Genomic DNA, 25852 nt, shown 5'->3' with positions numbered 1-25852 from the left:
ATGGATCAATTTCAGGCCTGTTTTTTTTTGGGGGGGGGTTTGGAGGGCTTATTTCAGTTCTATTTCAAGCAAGCTGATGAGCCAGACAACCTGCCTCTATTCAGAGTAGAAAGGACTGGTTGAAAAAGAACAGCAAGGATCTAAAAGCCCCTTCAGAGGAAGTACAATGCTTTCCTATCAGGCTCAGGATCTTTCTGGGGCAGCCAAACCCAATTATGCAGCAATTCAAGTCTAGGATGGGCAGTGAATGCTGCCCTCAGTATGAGTCCCTGGGTTTAGTTTTGGAGCCTAATCTCCTGAATAATTCCATTCTTGGGCCTCATGACTCATTCAACCAGCTAACTCCTCTGACTCCCATATCCAGGTTTATTGATTTACAGCCTTCATTGAAACTGTAAACAACTGGACAGTCAGGACATTAAGCGCTCGTCATCAAATTAATCATGGAGTTTTGCTCATAATAGGTACTTGACAAGCATTACATAGATAAGCTGGCACATTGGTAGGCAGGTAGGCAGATGATACGAATAAGTTGAAACTGCAATAGGACAGAAGGAGGTTGGTTCAGCTGGGAAGTTTGTAAGATGCTGGATTATGTGTCAGAGGGAGACTAAGGAATTGACTTAGGAACTGTATTTTCTACAGAAACTCAAAGGTAGTCTAGTAATGAGGCTCTGAGTGAAGATGTAAAGAGAGGGTTGGACACCAGCAAAGTTTGGTAAAGAAGAGACGTGTGCAGGACACACAGATGGATAGGGGCTTGTACAGATTTATGAGGGCCAAGCTGGGATTGCTGAAGCTCTCCGTGGACTCATAGGGAGATATCTCAAAGATACATTATGTGAAAAAAAGAAAGATGCAGATTAGTATGTAAAGTGTGTGGTTTTTTGCATAAAAAAGAAGGGAAATAAGAAAGTATTTTTGTATCTGCTTATATCTGCATAAAGAAAGTCTGGAAGGATACACTAAAAGCTAATAAAGCTGGTGACTTCTAATGGGAGAAGGTAGGTAGGTAGAGAACACTCACTGTATACATTTTTATACTTTAATTTTTTTAACCAGGTGAATATATTATCCATTGAAAAATTAAATTTAAAAAATGTTAAATATGCTGTGTGATCTTAATAAGTCAATGTCCCTCTCCTTCCCTCTCTCTTTCTCTCTCTCCTTCAATTAACCAAGCTAGGAAGAGCACTAGACTTAGAAGCAGTATAGCTTGGGAGTTGAGAACAGAGGCACTAGAACCAGCCTGCTGAGGCTCAACCTTAGTTCTACCAATTGCTGGTTGTGTGACCTTGAACAAGTTACTTAATGTCTTTAAGCCTCACTTTTCTCATCTTTAACATGGGAGAATGTTATAATGCCCTTATTCTCACTCTGCTCTTCACTTTGAGCAGGCCCCAGACTCAATACCCCAGTTTCCTCATCTGCAAAACAGGGAGATTCATATAGTTGTTGGTGAGAGTTTAATGAGTGAATACATGTAAAGTACTCAGAACAATGCCTGGCACATTGTAATGCTCAGTAAATGCTAACAATTACTATTATTTGAGGGTTTTAATACTATCTCTGCCACTAACTTTAGGCAAATCATATACTCTATGAGCCTCAACTTCCTCATCTATAAATAGAAGAAATAAATAATACCTACCAAAGAGATGATGAGATAATGGATTCAAAAGTGCTCTATGGAGTGAAAAATTTGGTTAGGATGTGAAGAATTGTTATAGTAGAAAAAGGTGTGGGGATACTAAATGAAGATTCTACCTGTTCAAGGCTCTCTACTCCCATCTCCAGCATTCCAAATGAGATCATATATAAGGGGCAAGTGGAGATGTTTAAAGGCCATGACTCATTTGTGTATTAAATGTCAGGAGATAAGTCCTGCTTCCCACCTCTCTAAAATAGTGTCCAAAAGGGGCTGCACATCATTGGTTGCCACTCCATCCTGAGACGCCAAATGTTTCCGTGTAACTGTTCCTATTTCTAGAAGGTGCTGAGGCTCAGTGATGCCCCCACTATCCTTAGAAGCTTCTCAGAAAGGAAAGGAAGGGGCACCCAGTCTTGAAGGCTCACTCTCCCCACTCCACACATACAACCAGTTTATGAAGTACAAGACAATTCACTTAGCAGAAGTACCAAGTCTCCAGATCCCAGCAACTAGCCTTTACAGGCTCATTTTATGATATATAAAGCCCTTTCATCCCCATTGTCTGGCTTGCACCTCACAACAGTCCAAGAAGGCTGGCAACGGGTGACGGGTAATCATTCCCATTTTACAGAAGGGGAACACTTTGCTTCTCAGAAGGAAAGTGACTTACCCCAGCTCGCACTAGTTCATGGGAGAATGGAAAGAACAAAAGATTAAGAGCCAGAAGACCCAGTTCTGGGAAAAGTACTTTAGAATCTATAAAGTTCTATACATTTGGGATTTTAAGAAACTATCATGCCAGGGCCAGGCCTAGAACCCGAGTTTTCCATCCTCCGGACCAGAACTCTTGTTGCACTGATGATGGAGAAGAGAACAGCAAATAAAGACCAAGAGAAAATTAGCCACCCAAGATTAACTGCAGTTTACATTTAAACAGAACTTCACAGCTTCCTAAATACCGTGTGTGTCCTTGCATTGCATTTCAACCTCATGGCAACCTGGTGAGGAAAGTGCTACAGGAAATAGGAATCTAAAATTTTAACCACCCACACACATACTTCTTATTCCTTTTCCTTGCTATAGTTTTTTTCCTTAGAACTTAGAACCAACATATTATATGTTTTATTTAATCATTTGCTTAGCATGCATCTTCCTTTCTAAAAAATCTGTTCCATGAGGACAAGATTTTTTTTTTGTTTTGTTCACCATCCAGTGCCTAGAACAGTGCCTGGTACATAGCAGATGTTCAAAAATTATTATTGAATAAGTGAATGAATGAATGTGTGTGTGGAGAGAGAGAGAGAGAGAAAGAATGGCCTCATTTTTCATGTGTCTAAACTGAGGAGTTAATCCAGAGGAGTTAAGTAATTTTCCCAGGAAGGACTTTTGAAGCTTGCCATTTCAGCATATCCCCCTTACTTCACTGCCTGGCTGGTTCAGGGACATTTTGTCTGGGCCAAAGGGAACATTTACTGCAAATGCCACTGCACTTTCTTGGACCAGCTCCAGGCATGGTGGCTATAGGTAGCCTGGGGTTACCTCCTTCACCAGCTCACTCATTCATTCCACGAATATTCACAGAGGGCCTGCTATGTACATAAAAGTCACTCTGCCAGGCCTCATTGCCCTTTACACACCCAAAAACATGTGTCTCACACTCAAAGGGCTTCCCTGAGTTTTCACCTCTGGAATGTACAGTGGTGAAGGAAGAAGGAGCAAAGTAATTTGAGTTCTCAGCACATGGCCTGAGTGTCCCTCTCTCTTCCACAACTTACCCGGCAGTTTCCTCCACTGAAGAATTGTGCCTACCTCATAGGATTGTTGGGAAGATTAAATTAGATACACATGCAAAACATTTAGAACAGTTCCTGGAACAAAATAAATGCTGGCTTGGTAAATGTTAGCTATTATTCTCAAGCCATACTGCATTCATGATCTTATTACTGGTGCCCCTCCTCTGGAATGAAAGAGGCCAAGGAGACATCCACTCCTGGCGAGTGGAGAGATTAATACTCCAGGAGCTACTGTGGAGTTACAGACCTACTTCTCATCCTGGCTCTGTTTGGAGATAGGTGTGTGCAGAAGATATTTCATCTCTCCCACCCTTAGTTTCCCCAACCTTAAAGTACAGAGTGTTGTGAGGCTTACATGAATTCCTATGTGTGAGGATGCTTTGAAAATGCAAAATACTAAACAAATGTAAGGGATTATTATTGTACTAAAATAATAAAGGATGTCATTAATTGAGCCCTTGCTATGTGAAAGACACTGTACCAAGTGCTTTACATAGATTAAATTACTTCATCTTCAATAGTACTATAGTACTATTAATACAATAGTACTAATGACCTGATACTATTATTATTCCAGTTTCATAGATAAGGTGTGATGGTTAATTTTATGTATCAACTTGTCTGGGCCACCATGTCCAGATATTTGGCCAAACATTATTCTGGATATTTCTGTGAAGGTATTTTTTTTGAATGAGATTAACATTTTAATCAGTGGACTTTGAGTAAAGTGCATCATACTCCATAATGTGGGTGGGCCTTGTCTAATCACTTGAAGGTCTTAATAGAACAAAGACTGACCTCCCCTGAGCAAGAAAGAATTCTACCAGCAGACTGCCTTTGGACTCAGACTGCAACTTTTCCCAGCTTCCTGGCCTACCCTGCAGATTTTGGATTTGCACCTCCACAATCATGTAAGCCAAATCCTTAAAATCTCTCTCTCTCTACACACACACACACACACACACACACACACACACACACACACCCTGTTGGTACTGTTTCTCTGGAGAACCCTGACTAATACATAAGGAAACTGAGCCTTAGAATGGTTAAATTCCTTGCCCCAAATCGCACAGCTAGTCAGTGGCAGAGCCAGAAACCTAGGAGTCATCTTGCTTATTTCCTACCTATCCTACACTTCTCTCAATCAATCCAGCAGCAATTCCCATTCATTCAATCTTCAAAATCAGTGTCAAATCTGCCCTCCTCTTCCTAGCTCCACTGACTTCATTTCTTAAAGATTTTATTTTATTTATTTTTCCCCCCAAAGCCCCAGTAGATAGTTGTATGTCCTAGTTGCACATCCTTCTAGTTGCCGTATGTGGGACGCGGCCTCAGCATGGCCGGAGAAGCAGTGCGCGCCCGGGATCCGAACCCGGGCCGCCAGCAGTGGAGCACGCGCACTTAACCGCTAAGCCACGGGGCCGGCCCATCCACTGACTTCATTTCTGCAGCAGCCGCTCAATTGGACTTGCCATCTCCACTTTCATCCTCCTCAATCTTATACTCTATACAGTCTGCAAAAGTCAACTTCTCAGATCACAAAGCAGACCCCATCATTCCACTGCTCCAAATGCTTCCTTTTATTCTTAAAATAAACAGCACTTGCCAATGCCCAGCACTGTCATGCACACTGTGATCATGCTAACTCACTTAATCCTCACAATAACACTATGGATAGTGCCATTATTATCCCTATTTTTCAGAAGGCATAACTGAGGCACAGAAAGGTTAGGTAACATGCCCACAGTCAGAAAACTAAGAAGTGGCAGAGTCAGAATTTGAACCTAGGCAGTCTGGTTCCAGAGTCTGTGCCATTAACCACTAAACCATACTGCCTTTGAGTGTAGCTCATGCACACCCTCCCTGGGCCTACAAGCCCCCTAGGTCTATAAGGTCCTGTGTGAGCTGATCCCTGCCTGACTCTCTGCCTTCCTATCATGCCACTTTCCCCCTCTCCCTGTGCTCCAGTCACACTGGCCTTCTTTCTATCTCTCAAGCATACCAAACTATTTCAACCTCAAGGCCTTTACACATGCTATTCCTGCCACCTCCCCCAAACTCCCCACAAACCTCACTGTCTCTTCCTTTATTTCTTATCGTAATCCAAAAGTTAGGATCTTTCCCCAAATCTCTACACAGCACTCAACTTAAATGTCACTTCCCTGGTATGCCAGGCAGGCCTTTTGACAAAATGTCTTCTCATGGCAATAGGACTTCTTAGAGATAGCTGAATGCATTTATTTTCCCCCACTGCCTGGTTTCCATTATTGAACAGCTTAATCACTTGTAGAACTAGTCAGGTTCTAACACACACACAAACACACACACACACCCCCCAAAAAACAGCATGACGAGAAAACTTCTCAAAGCAATGGGATCCTAAGAAGAAGCTCCTTTCGTCATGTTATGGGGCTACTGGGGGCATTTCCCAGTTTCTCCCCAAGCAGAGAGTTCAGGAAGCTTCAGGCTTGGGTGAGAGGGATTGTTCCTTGTGAATGAAATTCCTGTTGGATCTCATAGCACTCACAGAAGAGGAAAGTTAGATCTGGTCTTGTGAGGTCTGAATTCAGAGCAATAGAAAAGATCATACTCTGCCTGCCCAAGTGTGTATCCTCTCTGTCCTGTCAGGAAAAATAATTACTCCCCAGATGGGTAGAATAGCACAATTCACACAGCCTTTTCCCGTCTACTCACTCACCTGAGTCGCACAGCAGACTGAGAAGATAAGTGAGGCTATGGGATGGTCAATTTTATGTATCAACTTGACTGGGCCACCACGAGGTGCCCAACATTTGAACAAACATTATTCTGAGTATTTCTGTGAAGATGTTTCTGGATGAGATTAACATTTGAATTGGTAGACTGAGGAAAACAGATTGCCCTCTCCAACGTGGGTGGGTCCCATCCAATCAACTGAAGAACTTAATAGAACAAAAAGCTAAGTAAGAGGGAACTCCTCCTGCCTGAATGCTTGAGCTGGGGCATTGGTGTATGTATGTGTGTATGTATGTATGTGTGTGTGTGTGTGTGTGTATATATTGCCTCCAGCTGTCAAACACAACCTCTCCCCTCCTCTCACCCTCTCCACCTGTGTCACCAAAGGAATCCTCCACCACTCAGGCTCATCATGTCATCACCCTTTCTACCAAGCAAAGCTTCTGAGCCTGGCATTCAAGGTGTGGCCCCAGTTCACCTTGCCAGAACTACTGGCTACAGCCACATAAGAGCACCCATATGTTATATGTTATTTTCAGAACATACTATCCCTTTCACGCCTCAATTCTTTACCTAATGTTATTCCCTCTGCTTGGAACATTTCTTGCTTCACCTGCCATGCCTATTTCCCACACCAGGCCAACTCTGTCATATGAAAAGCTTGAAGGAACAGTTTAAATACTATCTCTTCTAGGAAGCCCTGCCCAATCCTCTGAACTCCTCCCCCCCATGCTCTTGCTCTCCTGTACTCCCACATCACCTTCTTTGTACCTCCTATAGCATTTCACTCAAGCTGACTTTATTTCTCCCCTACTGAATCACAAGCTCCCAAAGGCATAAACCACATCTCATCTTTGACTATCTCACATCTCAGCCTGGAAATAGTAGCTGCTTAATAAACATCCATGTTCTTAAAATAACCTGTTAAAATCTATTGCAGCATTGCTTATCATGGCAAATGAATGGACACAAACTAATCAGCCATCAATAGGGGACACAATAGAATCCTATGTAGCCATACAAAAAGAGGCATTTCTGCATGTACTGATATAGAATAAACTTCAAGACATGTTGTTAATTGAAAAAAAAGCAAGTGCAGAACTGTAGAATATGCTACTACCTGTATGAAGAAAAGAAAATGTGTGTGTACATACATAAGTAAATGCTGTAAAGGCATAGAATAGCTCTATACAAACACCTAAGAAACTGATTTCAGTAGCTGCCTCTGGGTTGTGTGACTGAAGACAAGGGAAGGAGGGAGACTTATGCAGACTTAATTTTTACCACATTCTTTTCCCTACTTTTTGAATTTTGTTCCATATGCATGTATTACCTATTCAGGATAAATAAATAATTTTCTTATGCATCTATTACATGAGGAAGGGAACATATTGAGTTGTTATTAAATATTGACATAAATTTATTTTTCAGATCAGCTAAAAAGGACTGAGAAATGTAACATGATTAATCAGTGATCATACACAAAATGAAGCTGTGGTTCTGAGCTAACTGGGATGGGCTCTGGCTCTGAAGGATATATAAAAATAAGAATAACAAATATTTATATAGCTTTTACTCTGTGCCAGGCACTGTTCAAGGTACTTTACATGTATTCACTCATTTAATCCTTACAACAACACTATGAAATGGGTATATACTACTATCTTCCCAACTTTAAAAATGAGGATCCTGAAGGGCTAAGTGGGCTGCCCAAGACCACACAGTCAATAAGTGGCCAGAGCAAGTACTTGAACACAGGGAATCTGGGTCTAGGGTCTGTGCTCCTAACCATTATACTATGTTGCTTATACCAAGGCAGAGTGAAGAAAAGCTAGGGAATTCTGCCTGCTATGTCACCAGCACTTAGCAGTTTATAAGTAATCAATAAATACGTTGGATAAATGGTCGAACGGATGGATGGATGAATGGATGTGTGGATGGCTGAGTAGATCAGTGAGTGGATAGGGAGTGGAGAGAGGGATGGAGAGTGGATGGATGGATCATGGATGGATGGATCATAGGTAGGTGGGTAGGTTGTGGAAAGAGTAAGGCTTTTGTAATCACACAGATCTGGATTTGAAATCTGATGCTGCCATTTATTTAACACTGAGCAGGATATTTAAACTCTCTATCTCTGTTTCCAAGCTGGACTATGAACTCTGGGAGGGCAGAGATATTTTTCTGTTTCATTCCCTGCTGCATCCCCAATGGCTAGAAGAGTACATAGTAGGTACTCAGCAAATATTTGTTGCATGAACTTATAAACCGACAAATGTTGACATTAAAACCTATTTTGGGGGCCGGCCCGGTGGTGCAGTGGTTAAGTGCGCGAGCTCTGCTGCAGCGGCCCGGGGTTTGCAGGTTTGGATCCCGGGCACGCACCGACGCACTGCTTGTCAAGCCATGCTGTGGCGGCGTCCCATATAAAGTGGAGGAAGATGGGCACAGATGTTAGCCCAGGGCCAGTCTTCCTCAGCAAAAAAGAGGATTGGCATCGGATGTTAGCTCAGGGCTAATCTTCCTCACAAAAACAAAACAAAAAACCTATTTTGTAGGGACTAACATGAGGATTGATTGAGATAACATTTAGTATAAGTGGCATATAACAGGTGAGCTTCTCTTCCCTTGCCCCCTACTAAATTTACCTCATGAAGGTTACAGAAGGCACATTTAACTGGGAATTGGGATGTGTGGATTCTTTTCCCAGTCACTGAGTAGCTGTGTAGTCTTGGGTCAAGCACTCTCCCTCTCTGAGACTCAGTTTTCACAATCTATAAAATGAGTGGTATTCAAACATTTTGTGTGGGAGGTAGGGGAAAGGCAGGGCAAGCAAAACCCTTTTCCAAAATTTTAAGCAACCCAACATATAAAGCTAAAATCCAGGCGCTCTGGATAAATCAAAGGTGGGAGAACCCAAACTCTTGCCTGCCCCTGCCTACCCGCTTCCCTTGAGGCACTGCCATTGTAACCCTAGGGCTCTGAGGCAGGGGTGTGCAAACCTTTTCTGTAAAGGGCCAAATGGTAAATATTTTAGGCTTGGCAGGCAATATGGTCTCCATCACAACTACTCAACTCTGCCTTCATATCATGAAGGCAAAATGGGCATGGCCGTGGTCCAACAGAAAGTTATTTATAGACACTGAAATTTGAATTTTATATAAATTTTAATTTCATATATGTGTCACAAAATCTTCTTCTTCTTTCAATGTTTTTTCCAACCATTTAAAAACATAAAAGCTATTCTTAGCTTGTGGGCTGGATTTTCAGGCTGTAGTTTGCTGATCCCTAATCTAAGGAGTTGGGCTAAATTATCCCCAAGGTCATCCAGCTCGGATATTACAGCTGAGGCAGCCCAAAATCAACATAAGCATTGTAGAGAGTAAAGCCTGGAACTATACTATTGCCATGGAAATTCTAGAAAGTAGATAACAGAGTTGACTGGGTCCTCTCTGGTTTGGGAGATCACCTCAAAAAGGAGAGTTCTACTCCCATCTCTCACTTCCCCAGGCTGAATTGCATGTTAAAATACTTGGTAATTCATCTACTGTCAGAACTTTAACTCTCACCAATAATTCCCAGTCCTCCTCTGAGCTCTGTAGATCACCAACTGCCTACTGGATATCTCCCATATGAGGATGTCTAAGCATCTCAAACTAAACATGGCCTAGACTGTACTTGTCATCTGCCGTCTTCGCTCCCTCCCTAAATGCTGCTCCTCATTCTGCATTCCCCATCTCTGTGAAGGATATCACCATCCACTTGGTCTCACAAGAAGACTCTGTCACTGGGAGGAAGCAAAGGAGGACTAGGGTACATCAAGTCTTGATTGATCCTTCACTAGATTGATGGTAACATTTTTATTACTGGCCACATCCATCAGGCTGTGGCTCACAGTCCAAAGCTGAGTTCAAGCCCTTAGATTCTGTGTTTCTACACTGGCAGACATACCTGTGAATTAACTGTGACAATGACTGCAGGTTGTCTCCCAACAGCCCATTCTTCCCTTCTTTCTTTGTATCAGAAACCTTGCCCTGATTGTTAGCTGTGCACATTGCCACCCAGTTTACATGAGTACTTTTCCAAGTTTCCCTTGCAGCTGGGAACATCCATGTGACTCAGTTCTGACCAATGAGATATAAGTAGAAGTATTAAATAGGACTTCTAGGAAGACTTCCTTAAAAAGGAGGGTCAAGTCCTTTTCTTCCTCTTTTGCCCTTCCTGCTGCCTAGAATGTGGATGTTAATAGATGATCTGGAGCTTCAATACCCATCTTGGATCATGAAGCAACCTCAAGAATGAAAGTCAAATGCTATGGATGGTAGAACAGAGAAGGCTCTAAAGACTTCGTGAAGCTGCCATACTGGTCCAGGTATGCCTATCTCCTGACTTTTTTATGTGAAAGAATAAAACCTATATATTTTAAGCCAGTGTAGATAGATCTCTGTATTCATAGAAGAATCAAATCAACTGTTAAACTGACCAGTTGGCCATTCTACCTTGCCTATGCAGAGATTTCCACCAACTCAAATATTGTGGCTTTTATAAAGGTCACATGAAATTTGGCATGGGATTTAGTCCATGGTTCCATATTCTTCTCCAAAGCAGTGGCATACCAAGAGTGGGGCAATAGGAGTGGACAAACCTTAGTGCAGGCAATGAAGGAGTGCACTATCTATAGAGAATTTTTTTTAAAAGACTAAAAGTCAAAGTGTTTTTTATTATCACCATGCACCAGCAATTTGAAATAATGTCAGTAATAAAATACTCCCTGAAAAAATCTTTTGTTGGACAAAGTTCTAAACAATTGTTGTTGTTACTACTGAGTTTTAGTAATATATATAAAGTCTCAAATTAGTACCTTTTTATTATTTATCTTTTAATAACATTGTATTCTACATGAAAGTTGATTCAGAGACCTTCCAGTTATACAGTTGCCTCCTCCCCCACCCCAAACAGACTTTACATGTGTTCCTTAGGTTCGTTTCACTTTGTAAATGTTTACAATCATTCAAAGTAGCTTTGGGTGCATTTTGTGTCTGCGATTCCTCTGGTACTCTCTGTTCCAGCACTTAAATAGTAGGTTCAAAGTAAACAATGATTGCACAGTGATTGGAAAGTCAAAGAAACAATGTAAGTTACTTCAATCCTATCATTCTATGTGACCAATTTGAATTTCTATTTGTGCTTAAAATCTAAAACAGTGAAAACAATACAAACTGCAAGGTGTACTATTTTTGTTGAGTAAGTGCACATTTTAGATCATATATAAGATGCCACTGAATTTTAATATTTTCAAAATTGAAAATTTTATTCTTTTCCATTGTTAATTATTTGGAAATTAAAAAACAAATCAAGAAAATAATTATTAGTACTGATTATTACATGATTATTACTGAAAATAATTTTCTCATACAAAGGAAAGAGTATTAAAAATGATAGATGCCAGATATCACATATTCTAAGTATACCACATTTCCAAAGTAGTAATAATACACTTAATCTTCTTCTCCAGAGTCCCAGAAAGCAAGGAACTGGTTCCTTGGTAATCCATATAGAACCAACCCTCAACTAGCCATACCAGAGGCCAGAAGCCCAAGGCAGATGATTTGATCATTGACTTAGATATGAAACACCCTTGCATGCATCCACCCACTCTGTGTTCATTCTAGCCCCACACCCAGCCATTTGAGAATCAGATGTGTGGTCAGAAAGGAGAAAGACACAGACCTTCTACAAACGATGCGGGGTACAGCCCTTTCATACAGATTATCGTCACTCTGGTTCAAGCCACCATCACCTCTTTCCTGGACCTCCTCACAGCTCTTTCCTTTGCCCCACTACAATCTATTCTCCTGTTAAAATTTAAGTCAGATTATGTCTCTTATCTGTTCAAAACATTCCAAAAGCTACCCATCTCACTCACTTTAAATGTCCCCGGGACATCAGCCTCCTCGCTGTTCCTTAAACAAACCAGTTGCATTCTCTCTCTCTGGCTGTTTCTTATGCCTAGAACCCTCTTCTAAACATCTGCATAGAGTTTGTTCCTTCATTTCCTTCACACCTCTGCTCAAATGTCTTTTAATCAGAGAAGCACTGACTGACCTGTCTAATATATCATCCCACCCCCTATCTCTCCCTATTCTCTTACCAGGTTTTCTTTTTATTCATAGCTCTTAGCACTTCCTGACATATTGTATATTCACGTGTTTAATTTTTTAGTAAACCTACCTAACTCCCAGAATGTAAGATCCACGAGAGTGGGGAATTTGTTTTTGTTTACTGCTATCTCCCCAGCACCTAGATCAGTGCCAACTCATAATAATACTCTATTTTTGTTGAATGAATTAATGACCTCAATAGCGCCTATGAGATAAGGTATTTTATCCCCATTTTATGGATGAGAATACTGAGGATGAAATAGGTTTGACAATTGGCAAGTGTTTTAGAGCTGAGAAGTGTAAAAGCCAGGCCCTTAACCTCAGACTTGTGACTCTGAGGCCAGCCTTCTTCCACTCTAGGCACACTGCCTAACCCCAGCCCAAACTGGCATTGCAGGCAGAAGCTATGAATAAATATACTGAACAATTTACCGTTGAAAGTGAACTCACAGTTTTTAAACACTATCTACTGAGATTTTATTCTGTAAAATCCTGATTGAAGTTTTATGTTCAAGGACCTTCATTTACATGTGACACTTGTAATCAGTTACAATAGTCAAATGTTTTGAAAAGAAATCTCACTATTATAAAAAGCTCAATCTGAATTTCAAGTGCTTTGCAAATGAAAGAACAAGGAGCAAAGACCTTTTGACTAGCCACAATATAAAATGGTGGCTAGATATACACTCCTTATTTTTTCATAATGAGCTACTAGTTAAATTTTACCCAACATTTACTTCTAGGAATCTGAGAATCTCAGACTTGGAAGGAATTTTGGTGATCATCAATAGCCCCATTTAACAGGTGAGAAAACTGAGCCCCAAAGCATACCTATCAAATAGTAGCAGGGCCAACACTAGAAGTTTTCTGCCTTCCAAGCTAGAATAGAGTTTACTACTATCTGTTGAATTGTGGCAAATGGTTAAATAAATGCTTTCATCATATAATATTCACCATTTCAGTCCCCTAAAAATATTATGAGATTTCCCCATCGATCAATCTTTAATTACATAGTCTCCACAAGGTGTCTGTTACTCTCTTTCCTCTCTCACACACAATTGGCAAAACTTCAAATTTCTCCATTAACTTAATCCATTGTCAATAGGTGGCTCTGGACCCCTAACTACAATATATTTAGAAGAGGAGGGAGGTCTTACCCAGACCCAGCTGCCAGAAATACCAGGACTGACATGTTTTTTTTTTTCCTTGCTGAGGAAGATTTGCCCTGAGCTAACATCTGTGCCAATCTTCCTCCCTTTTGTATGTGGGTCACCGCCACAACATGGCCGCTGAGGACTGGTGTAGGTCTGTGGCGGGAACTGAACCTGGGCCGCTGAAGCGGAGCATGCTGAACTTAACCACTAGGCCATGGGGCTGACCCCACGGCATGGGTTTTTTCCAGGCAAATTTTATGGCATTAATTCATCTTGAAGGAAGTCCTTTCCCAAGATCATGACTTGTTGTTTCTTTCTGCCTCTCTCAGCACCATTTGAACTGATGATTCTGTGGAGCAGTGGAGAGGGACAGTGAGAGAGAGTCAGGAGACTCCCATGCTAGACTCAGCTTTGCCTTCATGGAGCTGTGTGGCCCTGGGTAAGTCTCTCTCACTCTCTGGGTCTCAGTTTTTCAGGACGGACAACAAGGACTTGAAGGTCTTTTCCTGCTTTAGCCTTTCCTGGTTATACCAACATTTGAAATAGCATTGATGAGACCCCAGGGAAAGATGGAGGTTTGGGAAGAAGAATCTCTTGAAACCTTGGCATATAGGAATATAAACTGGATACCTTCGAGAACCACTGAAACAGAGGTCTAAGGAAACCCTGAGGAAGGGAAGAGGAAGCTTCTCTCAACAGTTCTAGCCCACGCCAGATTCCCTCCTCTCTTCCAGAATGGGAGCAAAAAAAGAGTTAAATATCAATTTTTGCCCAACCGCTTCAGCCTACTTTCCTTTAGCTATGGGTTGTGGATGGCAGTGAAGAAGTGTGGGCTAGCACCACCATCAGTGCCTGCTGACCCAACCTAACTGCCCTCCAAGACCCTCTTGCCCATGCTTCCCAGCTGAGGACAATGGCATGATGGCCTCCTACCCAACAGAGTCCCTGACCAGACTTGAGCTACCCCTGGCTGAGTCAGAGAGGCATCAGGATGCAACCACCACTTCCTCTCTGCAAGGGAAGTCATTCCAAGATCTCCAGTTGGAGAAGGGAGCACTATGGCATAAAATGAACTGTTGGAGGATGATACTAAACATACACACAAGCACACACACCTTGGGTGGGGGCCTGGGGGAAGGGAAGAGCTCTCCTAACTGAATGGCGCCCAGGCCCATTTCCACGATGGGGGTTTCTGAAGTTGTCTCTCCTTGACAAGGCCCCAAATGTGGACAGGGTGACCCCAGACCAGGCAAGGAAGGGCTCTAAGGCTCCCCCAGGCAGTTTCCCTGAGAGTGGCTCTCTGGCCCCCATGTTCTAGGACTGTCCAGGGCAAGGGGGTACATGCAGCCTATTTGGGGGACCATACAGCTATCCTGAACTGCTACCTCCACAATCCCAGGCTTTGTGACTGCTCCCTCCCTCCCAACCCTGTAACGGCTTGCCCCCCTCCTGTGACCCTCACTGCTCCCAGAGAGCCCCTCTGGCAGCCCCCTTGCCTCTTTGGCCTTCTAAGTGACCCCCACTTCCATCCTACCCCAATCTAAGTGTGGAGGTAGGAATGCAGAAGAGGATGGGAGAGGGCTTTCTTCCCGCAGGCAGGCGGGCAAGCAAGAGCTCCTAAAATGGCCACAGCAAGCTCGCTGGTGTCTCAAGGACGGCAGGGAGGGCGATGAGCAGAGGCTAGGGGGCTCACTGCATGGCGGCTGGTGGAGGAGCTGGGGGTGGGGCTAGGGGACTGAGGCTCAAGCAGGGGAAGCCAGGGTTATGTTCACTCACCATTCCGGATCCACCCCTTATCCACTGCATGGTGCCCGCAAAGTCCTGCTTCTCTGAGGCCCGGTGGCTGGTGAGGGTTGTCTCGGGCTGGCTGGGCTGGCGCAAGCAAAAGCCCCAGCGCCCACTCCTCCCCCCCTCCTCCACAGCCCTACAGCCCAATCCCCTCCGTCCCGGACTCGCCTTCAGTCAGGCTGTTTTCATCCCAGCCGGCAGGCTCTGCCTCTCAGCCTCGCAGCTCCAGGGGTGCTTGGCTGAGAGAAGTGTGGGAGGGGTGTCCCAACTGACTGCCTTTGTCCCCCGCCAAGGCTTGAGAACTGGGAGGTGGGGTGCCAGGAGAGGATGGGGGTGAATAGCCTCTGGCAGGGAGAAGGCAGCTGCCGTCCCTGCCTGCCTCCCTTTGCAATGGAGTTTGATGCTGTTTATGTGGGGCTCCCCAGTTGTGGCGAGTCAGCGAAAAGTCATCTCCAAAGTTGCCGGAATAATAAGATCCTGCCCCAGTAGAGCCATGCCAGCATTCTCAGGCCTCCCTCCCCTCAGCTCTCCCTCTGCATACTTTCCTAGGGTCTCCTCTCCTAGTGTATACTCCCTTGGGGCTTTCATCCTCATTATCACTTTCTCTTTTTAGAACAACCCTGTGGAGGCAGGCATTAGTATCTACATTTTACAGATAAATGGAGGTTTAGAAGACAGAAAGGAACTGTCTAAGGTGACATAGAAAAGATACAACCTCGACTTTACCCTCCGCAGCTTTCCAAGCTTCTTTTTGCTGTCTCTCTCACACTCGCACACACATACACCATTCCAGGATTCTCCCTCACACTCTCAGGATTATTAAAGGTAGCTTGTTGATGGATGAATTTTCCATTTGCTTATTTTGCTGAGAATGAGTCAAATGAACATCAGCAAAACAGGCAAACGGAGAAACCGCCCACCTTTTCATGATGCCCCTAGTTCAGGGTAATGCAACCCAGGCTAGCACCTTTGTATCTGCAGACAGTTGACATTGTTGGTCACATTCACACACATTATTATTCTATACAGTCGTTACAATAACCCTGTGAGGTGGACATGACAGGGAGTGTTAATTAGCCCCTGTTACAGACATGAACCCTGAAGCCCAGAGACTGAAAAACATCTGCCCAAGATGGCACAACCAAACAAGACAAGAATCCAAGGTTCCTGACCCACAGGGCAGGTCAGGCAAGAATGAGATTACAAAACCAGAGGTTGCAGCTTCAGCAAGAAGGAATTAAAATATGACATCAGAAAGAAGTACCTGAAGGTGGTTGGTATGAAGACATCACCGGCATGCTACATACACAACTTTATTGTCCTCTACTTCCTAGCCAACTCTCCTCACTTCATCCAAGCCATTGTTTTTGCCAGACAGAGCTAGCCAAAGATCAAAGCAGCTGCCTTGGTGAGCACCCCATCCTGGGAGGTGTACAAGCAGAAGCTGAATGGTCCTTGGGCAAGGGAGTCCTGAATCAAATGGGAGCTAAGCTGGGTGACTTTTCTACTTCCTCCAAGTCTGATAGCTAGTAATCAGAAATTCTACAATGATCTCCTCATTTTCTCACCTCTGGGCCTTGACTCATACTGAAGCCTCTTGGATGCACCTTCCCCCTGCCAACCAGCCCATTCAGACTGTCATGACTCTTTAATATCTCTTTAAGATCTGGCACTAGGCACACCGCCACGAGGAAGCTTTCCCGGAATACTCCAGGCCCTGGTTTTATCATCTTTCATCTAATTCCTATAGCACTACCATTTAGCCTTCTCAATTAAAAATGATCTTTTACTTACTGGTTGTTACAAGCTGAATTGTGTCCCCCAAATATTCGTATGTTGAAATCCAAACCCCCAATGCCTCAGAATGTGACTGTATTTAGAGATAGGGTCTTTAAATAGGTAATTAAGTTAAAATAAGGTCATTAAGGGGGGCCCTAATTCGATACGTCTGGTATTCTTATAAGAAGAGGAAATTTGGACACAGATGGGTATAGAGGGAAGACCAGGTGAAGACAAAGGGAGAAGGCAGCCATCTACAAGCCAAGGAGAGAGGCCTCAGAAGAAACCACTTTGATCTTGGACTTCTAGCCTTCAGAATCTGTGAGAAAATAAATTTCTGTTTTTTAAGCCATCCAGTCTGTAGTGCTTTGTTATGGCAGCCCTGGTAAACTAACTAGTCATGTGTACATTTTTCTATTTCTTGTCACTTACATGGAATTATAAGTTCTTTTTTAAAGCAGGGACAATGAATTACTCACCTTGGTATCTCCTACAACAGTGACTGGTACATAGGAGATATCCAATAAAAACTTGCATTTTTAAAAAATCATTTTATTGAGTTCATGTTGGCTAATAACATTGTGTAATTTCAGGTGTACACTATTATATATCAGTTTCTGTATAGACGGCATTGTGTTCACCACCAATAGTCTAGTTTTTATCCATCACCATACCTATATGCCCCTCTATCTCTTTTGCCCTACCCCTACCCCCTTTCCATCTGGTAACCACTAATCTGTTCTCCTTATCCATGTTTGTTTATCTATCTTCTACATATGACTGAAATCATACGGTATTTGTCTTTCTCTGACTTATTTCGATTAGCATAATACCCTCAAGTTCCATCCATGTTGTCACAAATGGCATGATTTTGTCTTTTTTATGGCTGAGCAGTATATATATATACCACATCTTCTTTATCCATTCATCCGTTGATGAGCATTTGGGTTGCTTCCACATCTTGGCTATTGTGAATAATGCTGCAATGAACATAGGGGTGCATAAATCTTTTTGAACTACTGATTTCATGTTCTTTGGATAAATACCCAGTAGTAGAACAGCTGGGTCATATCATATTTATATTTTTAACTTTTTGAGAAATCTCCATACTGTTTTCCATAGTGGCTGCACCAGTTTTCATTTCCACCAGCAGTGTATGAGGGTTCCCTTTTCTCCACATCCTCTCCAATACTTGTTATTTCTTGTCTCATTAATTATAGCGATTCTGATGGGTGTCAGGTGGCATCTCATTGTAGTTTTGATTTGCATTTCCATAATAATTAGTAATGTTGAACATCTTTTCATATGCCTGTTGGCCATCTGTATATCTTCTTTGGAAAAGTGTCTGTTCATATCCTCTGCCCATGCTTTGATCGGGTGGTTCATTTTTTTGTTGTTGAGTTGTATGAGTTCTTTATATATTTTGGAAATTAACCCCTTATCAGATATGTGATTTGCAAATATTTTCTACCAGCTGGTGGGTAGTCTTTTTGTTTTGTTTATGGTTTCCTTTGCTGTACAGAAGCTTTTTAGTCTGATGTATTCCCATTTGTTTATTTTTTCTTTTGTTTCCCTTGCCTGAGTAGACATGGTATTCGAAAAGATACTGCTAAAATCGATGTCAAAGAGCATACTGCCTATGTTTTCTTCTACGAGTTTTATGGTTTCAGGTCTTACATTCATGTCTTTAATCTATTTTGAGTTAATTTTTGTGTATGGTGTGAGATGTAAGGATTTTCTTTTTTTGATGGATGCAGTCATTCAACAATATTATTGAGCCCCTATCTGCTAGGTATTGTGATAGATGCTCAGGATACAGGACAAAGTTCCTCATGAACCTTACAATCTACCTGGAGTGGAGGAAAGACAGACAATAAATAATAAACAAACAAGATAATTAAAGGTTGTGATATATGCTCTGAAGGATATAAACCACTTTATGTGATAGTGAGTAGCCCTAGGTATATAGAAGTTGTCTATACCAATCTTGATCCAGTCAGGAAAATAGAAACCACTCTAGATCTTTTAAAGTGAGAACATTTAATACAAGGAACACATTACACTGGCAAAGCTAAGAAGCCAAACAGGATGGTGAGGCTAATCAGCATTTAGCAACCACAGAAAATTGCTAACCACACCTAAGGCTAGATGAATAATGGGAAAAAGTAATGTTACCTGAACCCAGAAACTGGTGCTAAACTGAAGCTAAAGGCATGGGGTAGGTGGCTTGATGGTGCCGTTGCCATGAACGAAGGAGTTGTCAACAGAAGCTGGAGTCATGGAGGAGATACAGCCACTTCCAGAATATGTCTCTCTGAAGCAGGGGGTGAAGGAGATACCCTGGCTTCTTCCTTCCTCCTGCCAACCAATCTCCCACAGGTGTGTCCCATTAGACAAAAGAAGTTAGACAGCAAGGGAGCCTAAGAAATTTAGTTTGCAGGAGAAGAGTGGAGAATGGATCTGAGAGAAAATAGTCCGGTGTTAATGTATGTGCCTAGAGATTCTTGCAAAAGAACAAACATCAAACCCAGAGGCATATAGGCTATTGGATCTAGTATGTCGTGAGTGCCTATTTGCCTAAAACCATTGCCTAGTTAGAGGCAATATATTGTAGAAGGTAAGAGTACAAGCTCTGGGGCCAGAACAGCTTAGATTCAATTATTGGCTTTGCTACTTACTCGAGTAGGTTATTTAATGTTCTGCATCTGGATAGTTTCCTTATCTGTGAAGTAGGGCTAATCATAGTGCCTACTTCATAAGACTGTTATAAAGATTTGAGGAGTTCATCCATGCAGAGAAAGCAGTTAGCACAGGGTCTGGCAACAAGTAAGCATTCAGGACAGGATAATGGAAATCTGGAAAAGGGGTTGCCACAATCTCTGTGCCCCAGACGTCTCCTTTGAAGCCCTGTGATCTCCCAGAAGCCTTTTTCGTACTTAGCTTGGCACAAGCTCTCAGTGGACCAGTGCCAAATGCTGCCCTCTTTCAGCCATGAGCAGCATGAGGAGAGAGACAGTCTTAGGTATGTCCCCAGTCTAGCATATTCTCTTTATTTGAGTCCATAGTGATTCAAGGAGCCCAGAGGCTGGCTTCTGGAGGCAGAGACACCAGCCCAAGCTGGTCCCTACCTGCTGTGGCTGTGGCTTTATGCACAGCTGAGTAAAGACCTGAATTCACTACTGGTGGGTAACCCGGGGTTAGTACTCAGCTTCTTTGTCTCAGGTTCCCCAATCATACAATGAACATACTAATTGTTGTTTACCTAATAGTGTTAAGCAATCAATTATCCATAGATACATCAGAGTTGGCAAAGATCTTAAAGATTATCTCCTCCAACACTCTCATTTTACAGATGAGAAAATATAGCCCCCAGGAATGAAAAGGACTCCCAAAGTCACAAAGTGAGTAAATTAGTCGCTGAGCTGGAATGAGAACTCAGACCCTTGATTCTCGAAAGTGAGTGGAATGTAGTAGTGAAAAAGGATTAAAAAAGTACACAACTACTATAATGCTAGTATTGAGAGACTAAGGCTAACATCTACATTGTAACCTGTGTTGTCCTGACAAAATGATATTTGGTACATATATCACTACCTATTCCTATTCATTCATTTAGAAATTCAATAAACATGCATGCCTACTGTGTGCCAGGCACAGTGTGTTAAGCACCGATTATATAGCAATGAACAAGACAGACACCATTCACATCCTCATTTCTATCCAATAAACAAGTAAATAAGGTAAATAAATATGCTAACACAGATGGCAATAAGTGCTATGAAAGAAAGTGAAAGGACAGAGAGTAACTGTGGGGGAGGGAAGAGGGGATTCCAATAAAGAAGGCTTCTCTAAGGAGATAACATTTAAATTGAGGACTACATGCTTAAAGTGAGCCAGCCATGTAAAGAGGTAGGGGGAAAGTATTCTAGGCACAGAAACAGAAAGTCTAAAAGTCCAAAGGATTGAACAGCCTTAGAGTGTGCCAGGAATTGGAAGCACAATGAGACTGAAACCTAGAGAGAAAGAGGGAGAGTTGTAGGAGACAAATTTGGCAGAAACCGGGTCACATAAAACCTTGAAAGTCATAGTAGAGAATATGTATTTTATTCTGAGGACAACAAGGAGAAAGGGGAGGAAACTGAGTTTTAAGCAGGAGAATTAGTTGATCTGATTTACATTTGTAAAAGACCACTCAGGTTGCTATGTGGTAAACAGATTGAAAGAGGAACAAAAGGTTGAAGCTGTTGCAGTCATCCAGGAGAGAGATGATGTAACTTGGACTAGAAGGGCAGTGAAGATGATAGACAGAAGTAAAAATATTTAAGATATCTTTTAGAGGTAGAAATACAGAACTCGGTGATGGATTGGATGTGGAGTGTGAAAGAAAGGAAGAAGGAATTACGAATGACTCTAGGTTTTTGGTTTGAACAACTGGGTAGGTGGTGGCACCATTTGCCTATGTGGGAAGACTGGAATAAGCACATGTTTGAGCAGGGGAGAAAATCAAGACTTCCATTTTGGATCTATTAAGTGTGAGCTGTCCATTAATCATATTATTAGAGGAGATATCAGAAAGACAATCAGATACACAAGCCTGGAGCTCAGGAGAGAAGATCTGCCTGAAGATATACATTTTGGAGTCATCCACATATAAATAGTATTTAAAGTCACAAGACAGGATGAGATCATCTAAGGAGAGAGTGTAGATAGAAAAGGGCCCTGGACTGAGGCTTGAGGCTCTCCAACAATTAGACTAAAGTTGAGCAGAGAAGGAGGGTTCAAAAACAGACACAGAGAAGTAGTGGTCAGTAAGGTAGAAAGAAAACCAGGAGAAATCACATTCAGGTGAAAAAAGTTTTGAGGAATGACGTTGAGAAGTTGAATGGATGATGACAGAGATATGTCCATTGTATTTGCAACATGGTCATAATTGTTGGCATTGATAAGAGTAGCTTCATTGGCACAAGGGTAACAGAAATTATATTGGAGCGAGTTGAGGAGTAAATGAGGGGGAAAACGAGTGAATGAAGGTAAAGAAGTAGAGACAAGTATAAATAACTCTTTGAGAAGTTTTTCTCTGAAGGGAATGAGAGAAATAGGGTAATATTTGGACAGGTATATGAGATCAAGAAAGTCTTTTTTTTCTTTTTTTTTTTTTTGTGAGGAAGATCAGCCGTGAGCTAACATCCATGCTAATCCTCCTCTTTTTGCTGAGGAAGACCGGCTCTGAGCTAACATCTATTGCCAATCCTTCTCCTTTTTTTTTCCCCCCAAAGCCCCAGTAGATAGTTGTATGTCATAGTTGCACATTGTTCTAGTTGCTGTATGTGGGACACGGCCTCAGCATGGCCAGAGAAGCGGTGCGTTGGTGGGCGCCCAGGATCCGAACCCGGGCCGCCAGTAGCGGAGCGCACGCACTTAACCGCTAAGCCACGGGGCCGGGCCCCTTTTTTTCTTTTAATATAAGGTTAAGAACTTGCTTATATGATGATGGGAATTAGAAGGAGCGACTGATGATATAGGACCTTGCTACTTGAAGCATGGTCCATGGACAAACAGCATCATCATCACCTGGGAACTTGTTATAAATGCAGAAACTCAGGCCCCATTTCAGACCTATTGAATCATAATCTGCATTTTAATTATCCCCAGATGATTCGCATGTACATTCAAGTCTGAGAAGCACTGGTGTAGCAGAAGGGATACTTGCAGGAGCAAAGTCTTTGAGAAGGTGAGAGGGGATGGGGTCCAGAGGATAAGAGAAGATATTAACCCTTGATAGGAACAGGGCCACTTCCTGCACTCTAGCAGGAAGGCAGAGAAAATGAGTGAGGGTGCAAGTGCTGGTGGGCCTGTAGATTTGGTGAATGAAAGAGAAGGGAATGCCCCTAAAATGATTTCTATTTTCTCAATAAAGAGATGAAGCTGACAGAGGAGTATGGAAGGAGGAGTCATTGAAAGTTATAGGAGGGAGGAGCAAGTATGAAATAGTTCTCTCAGAGCAGTAGTTCTCAACCTTGGCTGCACATTGGAATTACCAGTGGAGCTTTAAAAAACACAGCTGTGTGGGGCTGGCCCCGTGGCTGAGTGGTTAAACTTTGGCACACTCTGCTTCGGCAGCCTGCGTTCACAGGTTTGGATCCCAGGCAAGGACCTACACCACTTGCCAGCCATGCTGTGGCAGTGACCATTATACAAAATAGAGGAAGACTGGCACAGATATTATCTCAGGGCTAATCTTCCTCAAGCAAAAAAAGAGGAGAACTGGCAACAGATTTTATCCCAGGGCGAATCTTCCTCAGAAAAACAAAAAAAACAAGAAACACTGCTGTCTAAATCTCACCTTCAGGAATTATGATTCAATTGGAATAAGGTATAGCCTGGGCATCAGGATTTTTATAAGATCCCTAGATGATTCTAATGTGCAGTTAATGTTGAGAGCCACTATCTTAGAGACTGTGGAAAAGCAAACACATTAGGAACATGTAGTAGGGTTTGCAACAAGTGTTGAGTGCTCAATTGAGGCTTGTGGCAAAGCAAAATCAATCAGCCCAACTATGGGACTTTTATCCAGTCTGTTTTGCTGCTCAAGCACAGGTATAGAGAAGACATGTGCTTGGGTGGGATCTGGGGGAGATTTGCCAGGAAAATACAGTGAGAAAAGAAATAGGCAATAGAGTTGCAAGCATTTTCAAGGGAGTGATCATAATAATGGACCAGGGAATCTAAGCTGCACAGAAGGGAAAAGAGTACATGAGAAGAGGTGATGAGTAATGGGGTAAGGTTAATGGAATGGTAGGGTCAATGAATTGAAGATCTTGATGACATGGATGAATTGTTGGAGTAGTGGTTCCAGAGTAAGTGAGCTGGAAGAACAGGCCAGTGATCAGAGAGGAGATGCCTGAAATTGAGATTCTGGAGGCAATTCAGTCAGTTACTCACAAGATCCAGGGTGTTACCAGAGGAGTTTTCTGGCTGAGGTGGGGTGAAGAAATAGGTTGTTGAAAGTGAGGCCAGAGTTGAATAGGCCACCTACGGGAGTGTTGAGTTTAGGCAGACAAGAGAAAGATGAAGACAAGTGATGATCCAGGAGCTAAAGTCTTCAATGAGTGAGGAAGAATGTCCAGAAAGACAATCTGTCAGCCAAGAAATATGTATAAAGCACTTAATATATGCCAAGTTCTGTTCTAGGTACTGGGGATATAGCAATGAATACGACAGACTAGGTTTCTATCCTCAAGGAGCTTATATTTTAATGAAGGAATTTAGACATTGAACTCAAAAACCAATAAATAAAGTCAACTTAGGTACTGAATAGTTATTATAAAAATAATAAATAGGATGATATAACAGAAGGTAACTGAGGAAGCAGGACACTGTTTTACCTAGATGGTCAAAGAAGGCCACTTTGAGGAGGTGACATCTGACTTTATACCACAATGATGAGAAGAAACCAGCCATGCAAATATCTAGGGCAAGAGCATTCCAAACAGGAAGCAACAACAAAAGTAAAGGCCCAGAGATGGAAATGAGACTGATATGCGCAAGGCGCAGAAGAAGGCCAATATGGCAGAATGTAATAAATATAAGAGAGTGGTGGGAGATGATGTCAGAGAAGCAGGCAGGGCCAGAATGTAAGGAAATGAAAGCAAAAAGAAGGGATAGTGGGTGGCAGAGGCAGATGGCATATGCTTCCAAGGAACTGGGAGTTGTGAAGGAAGGAGAAGAAGAAATGGGAAACATGTTAGACGTCATTCCAAATAAGCTACCACAGGAAAGAATTTAAAGCAAGATGTTAGTGCAATAGGAAAAGTGTTTATAGGTATATATCTAAATATAATTTAGCTTAGACTTTGAGAAGAAAAATCCAGCTGGATGAATTCTCAAGGTCATCTAGCCTCTTGCTACTATTCAAAGTATGGGCCTCAGATCAGCAACATCAGCATCACCGGGGGAGCTTATTAGAAATGCAGAATCTCAGGCTCACCCCAGACTTGCTGACTCAGTATCAGCATTTTCACCAAATCTCCAGTGATTCACATGCACATTAAAGTGTGAGATGCCCAGCTCTAGACCAAACTCCTGTCACTATGTTGGAGTCATTGAGATAACTTTCTTTGCCGAAAAAAGAATAGGAAACATCTTCATTCGTATTGGAAGCATAATAGTCAGAGATGTTGAGGACAGCCAGGGTTCCTCATTTGGGGAAGAAGGTTTGCTGGGCATATGGGCTCCCATTTCCTCTGTGAGAACATCAGCTAGGATAGTCATTCACCTAGGAACACAATTCTTCATCCCTGAAGATGAAGCAAGCAGCTCCCTGACCTTGGAGACCCGGGCCAGAGAAGAGACCCAGTGGACTCCAGAGGCAGTTGAAGCAAATTCAAGCAGCTCAGGAAAGAGCAGGGAGGAAGTGGCCACACTTGTCTTTCTTCAGGCCTCAGCAGGCAGAGCCTAGAGACAGGGTAAGATATTGCTCAATGGGCTGCTACAGAAAGCACCATCCTAGAATGTAGGGGGCCATGGCCCAACAGCCTCCCCGCAAGGCCACTTCAGCTTGATCATAGGAACGAGCCAGATGAAAGGCCTGTTCCTTCCTCTGTGGTAGGGACCCATTAGTTACTCTCCTGCTCTAAGATGTCCATGGACTCTTTACTCTAAAGTTTGTATAAATGAAGTGACTTCAAGTTCACCTCATCCACCCTCTTTTCCTAGCACTTACCCCTTTCTTCTTTATCTCCTTCTTCTCTTCCTCTCATGCCATGCCTTCAGCCTCAAACAACTTCCCGTGTATCTAAGGAATTTACTTTA

The 25852-nt window shown here is 42.5% G+C and overlaps 1 protein-coding gene across 2 annotated transcripts in view; it reads right to left on the bottom strand.

Moving 5' to 3' along the window:
* ARHGEF9 (Cdc42 guanine nucleotide exchange factor 9) overlaps window positions 1-25852 on the bottom strand; it is a 247901-nt gene that overhangs the window by 153384 nt on the left and 68665 nt on the right. Inside the window, exon 1 of one of the 2 annotated variants that reach the window (XM_014794896.2) lies at window positions 15251-15341. The exons of the other annotated variant lie outside the window; for it this stretch is intronic. Within the exon in view, the coding sequence (XP_014650382.1) occupies window positions 15251-15280 (30 nt within the window). The 5' untranslated portion in view covers window positions 15281-15341. Of the gene's footprint in view, window positions 1-15250; window positions 15342-25852 lie in introns of those variants that run through there. 2 annotated transcript variants of the gene reach the window in all.

Source organism: Ceratotherium simum, chromosome X (assembly GCF_057802395.1).
Source record: "Ceratotherium simum simum isolate JZ-2026a chromosome X, ASM5780239v1, whole genome shotgun sequence".
Classification (NCBI taxonomy): domain Eukaryota; kingdom Metazoa; phylum Chordata; class Mammalia; order Perissodactyla; family Rhinocerotidae; genus Ceratotherium; species Ceratotherium simum.
This window is presented reverse-complemented; position numbering and strand designations above follow the sequence as displayed.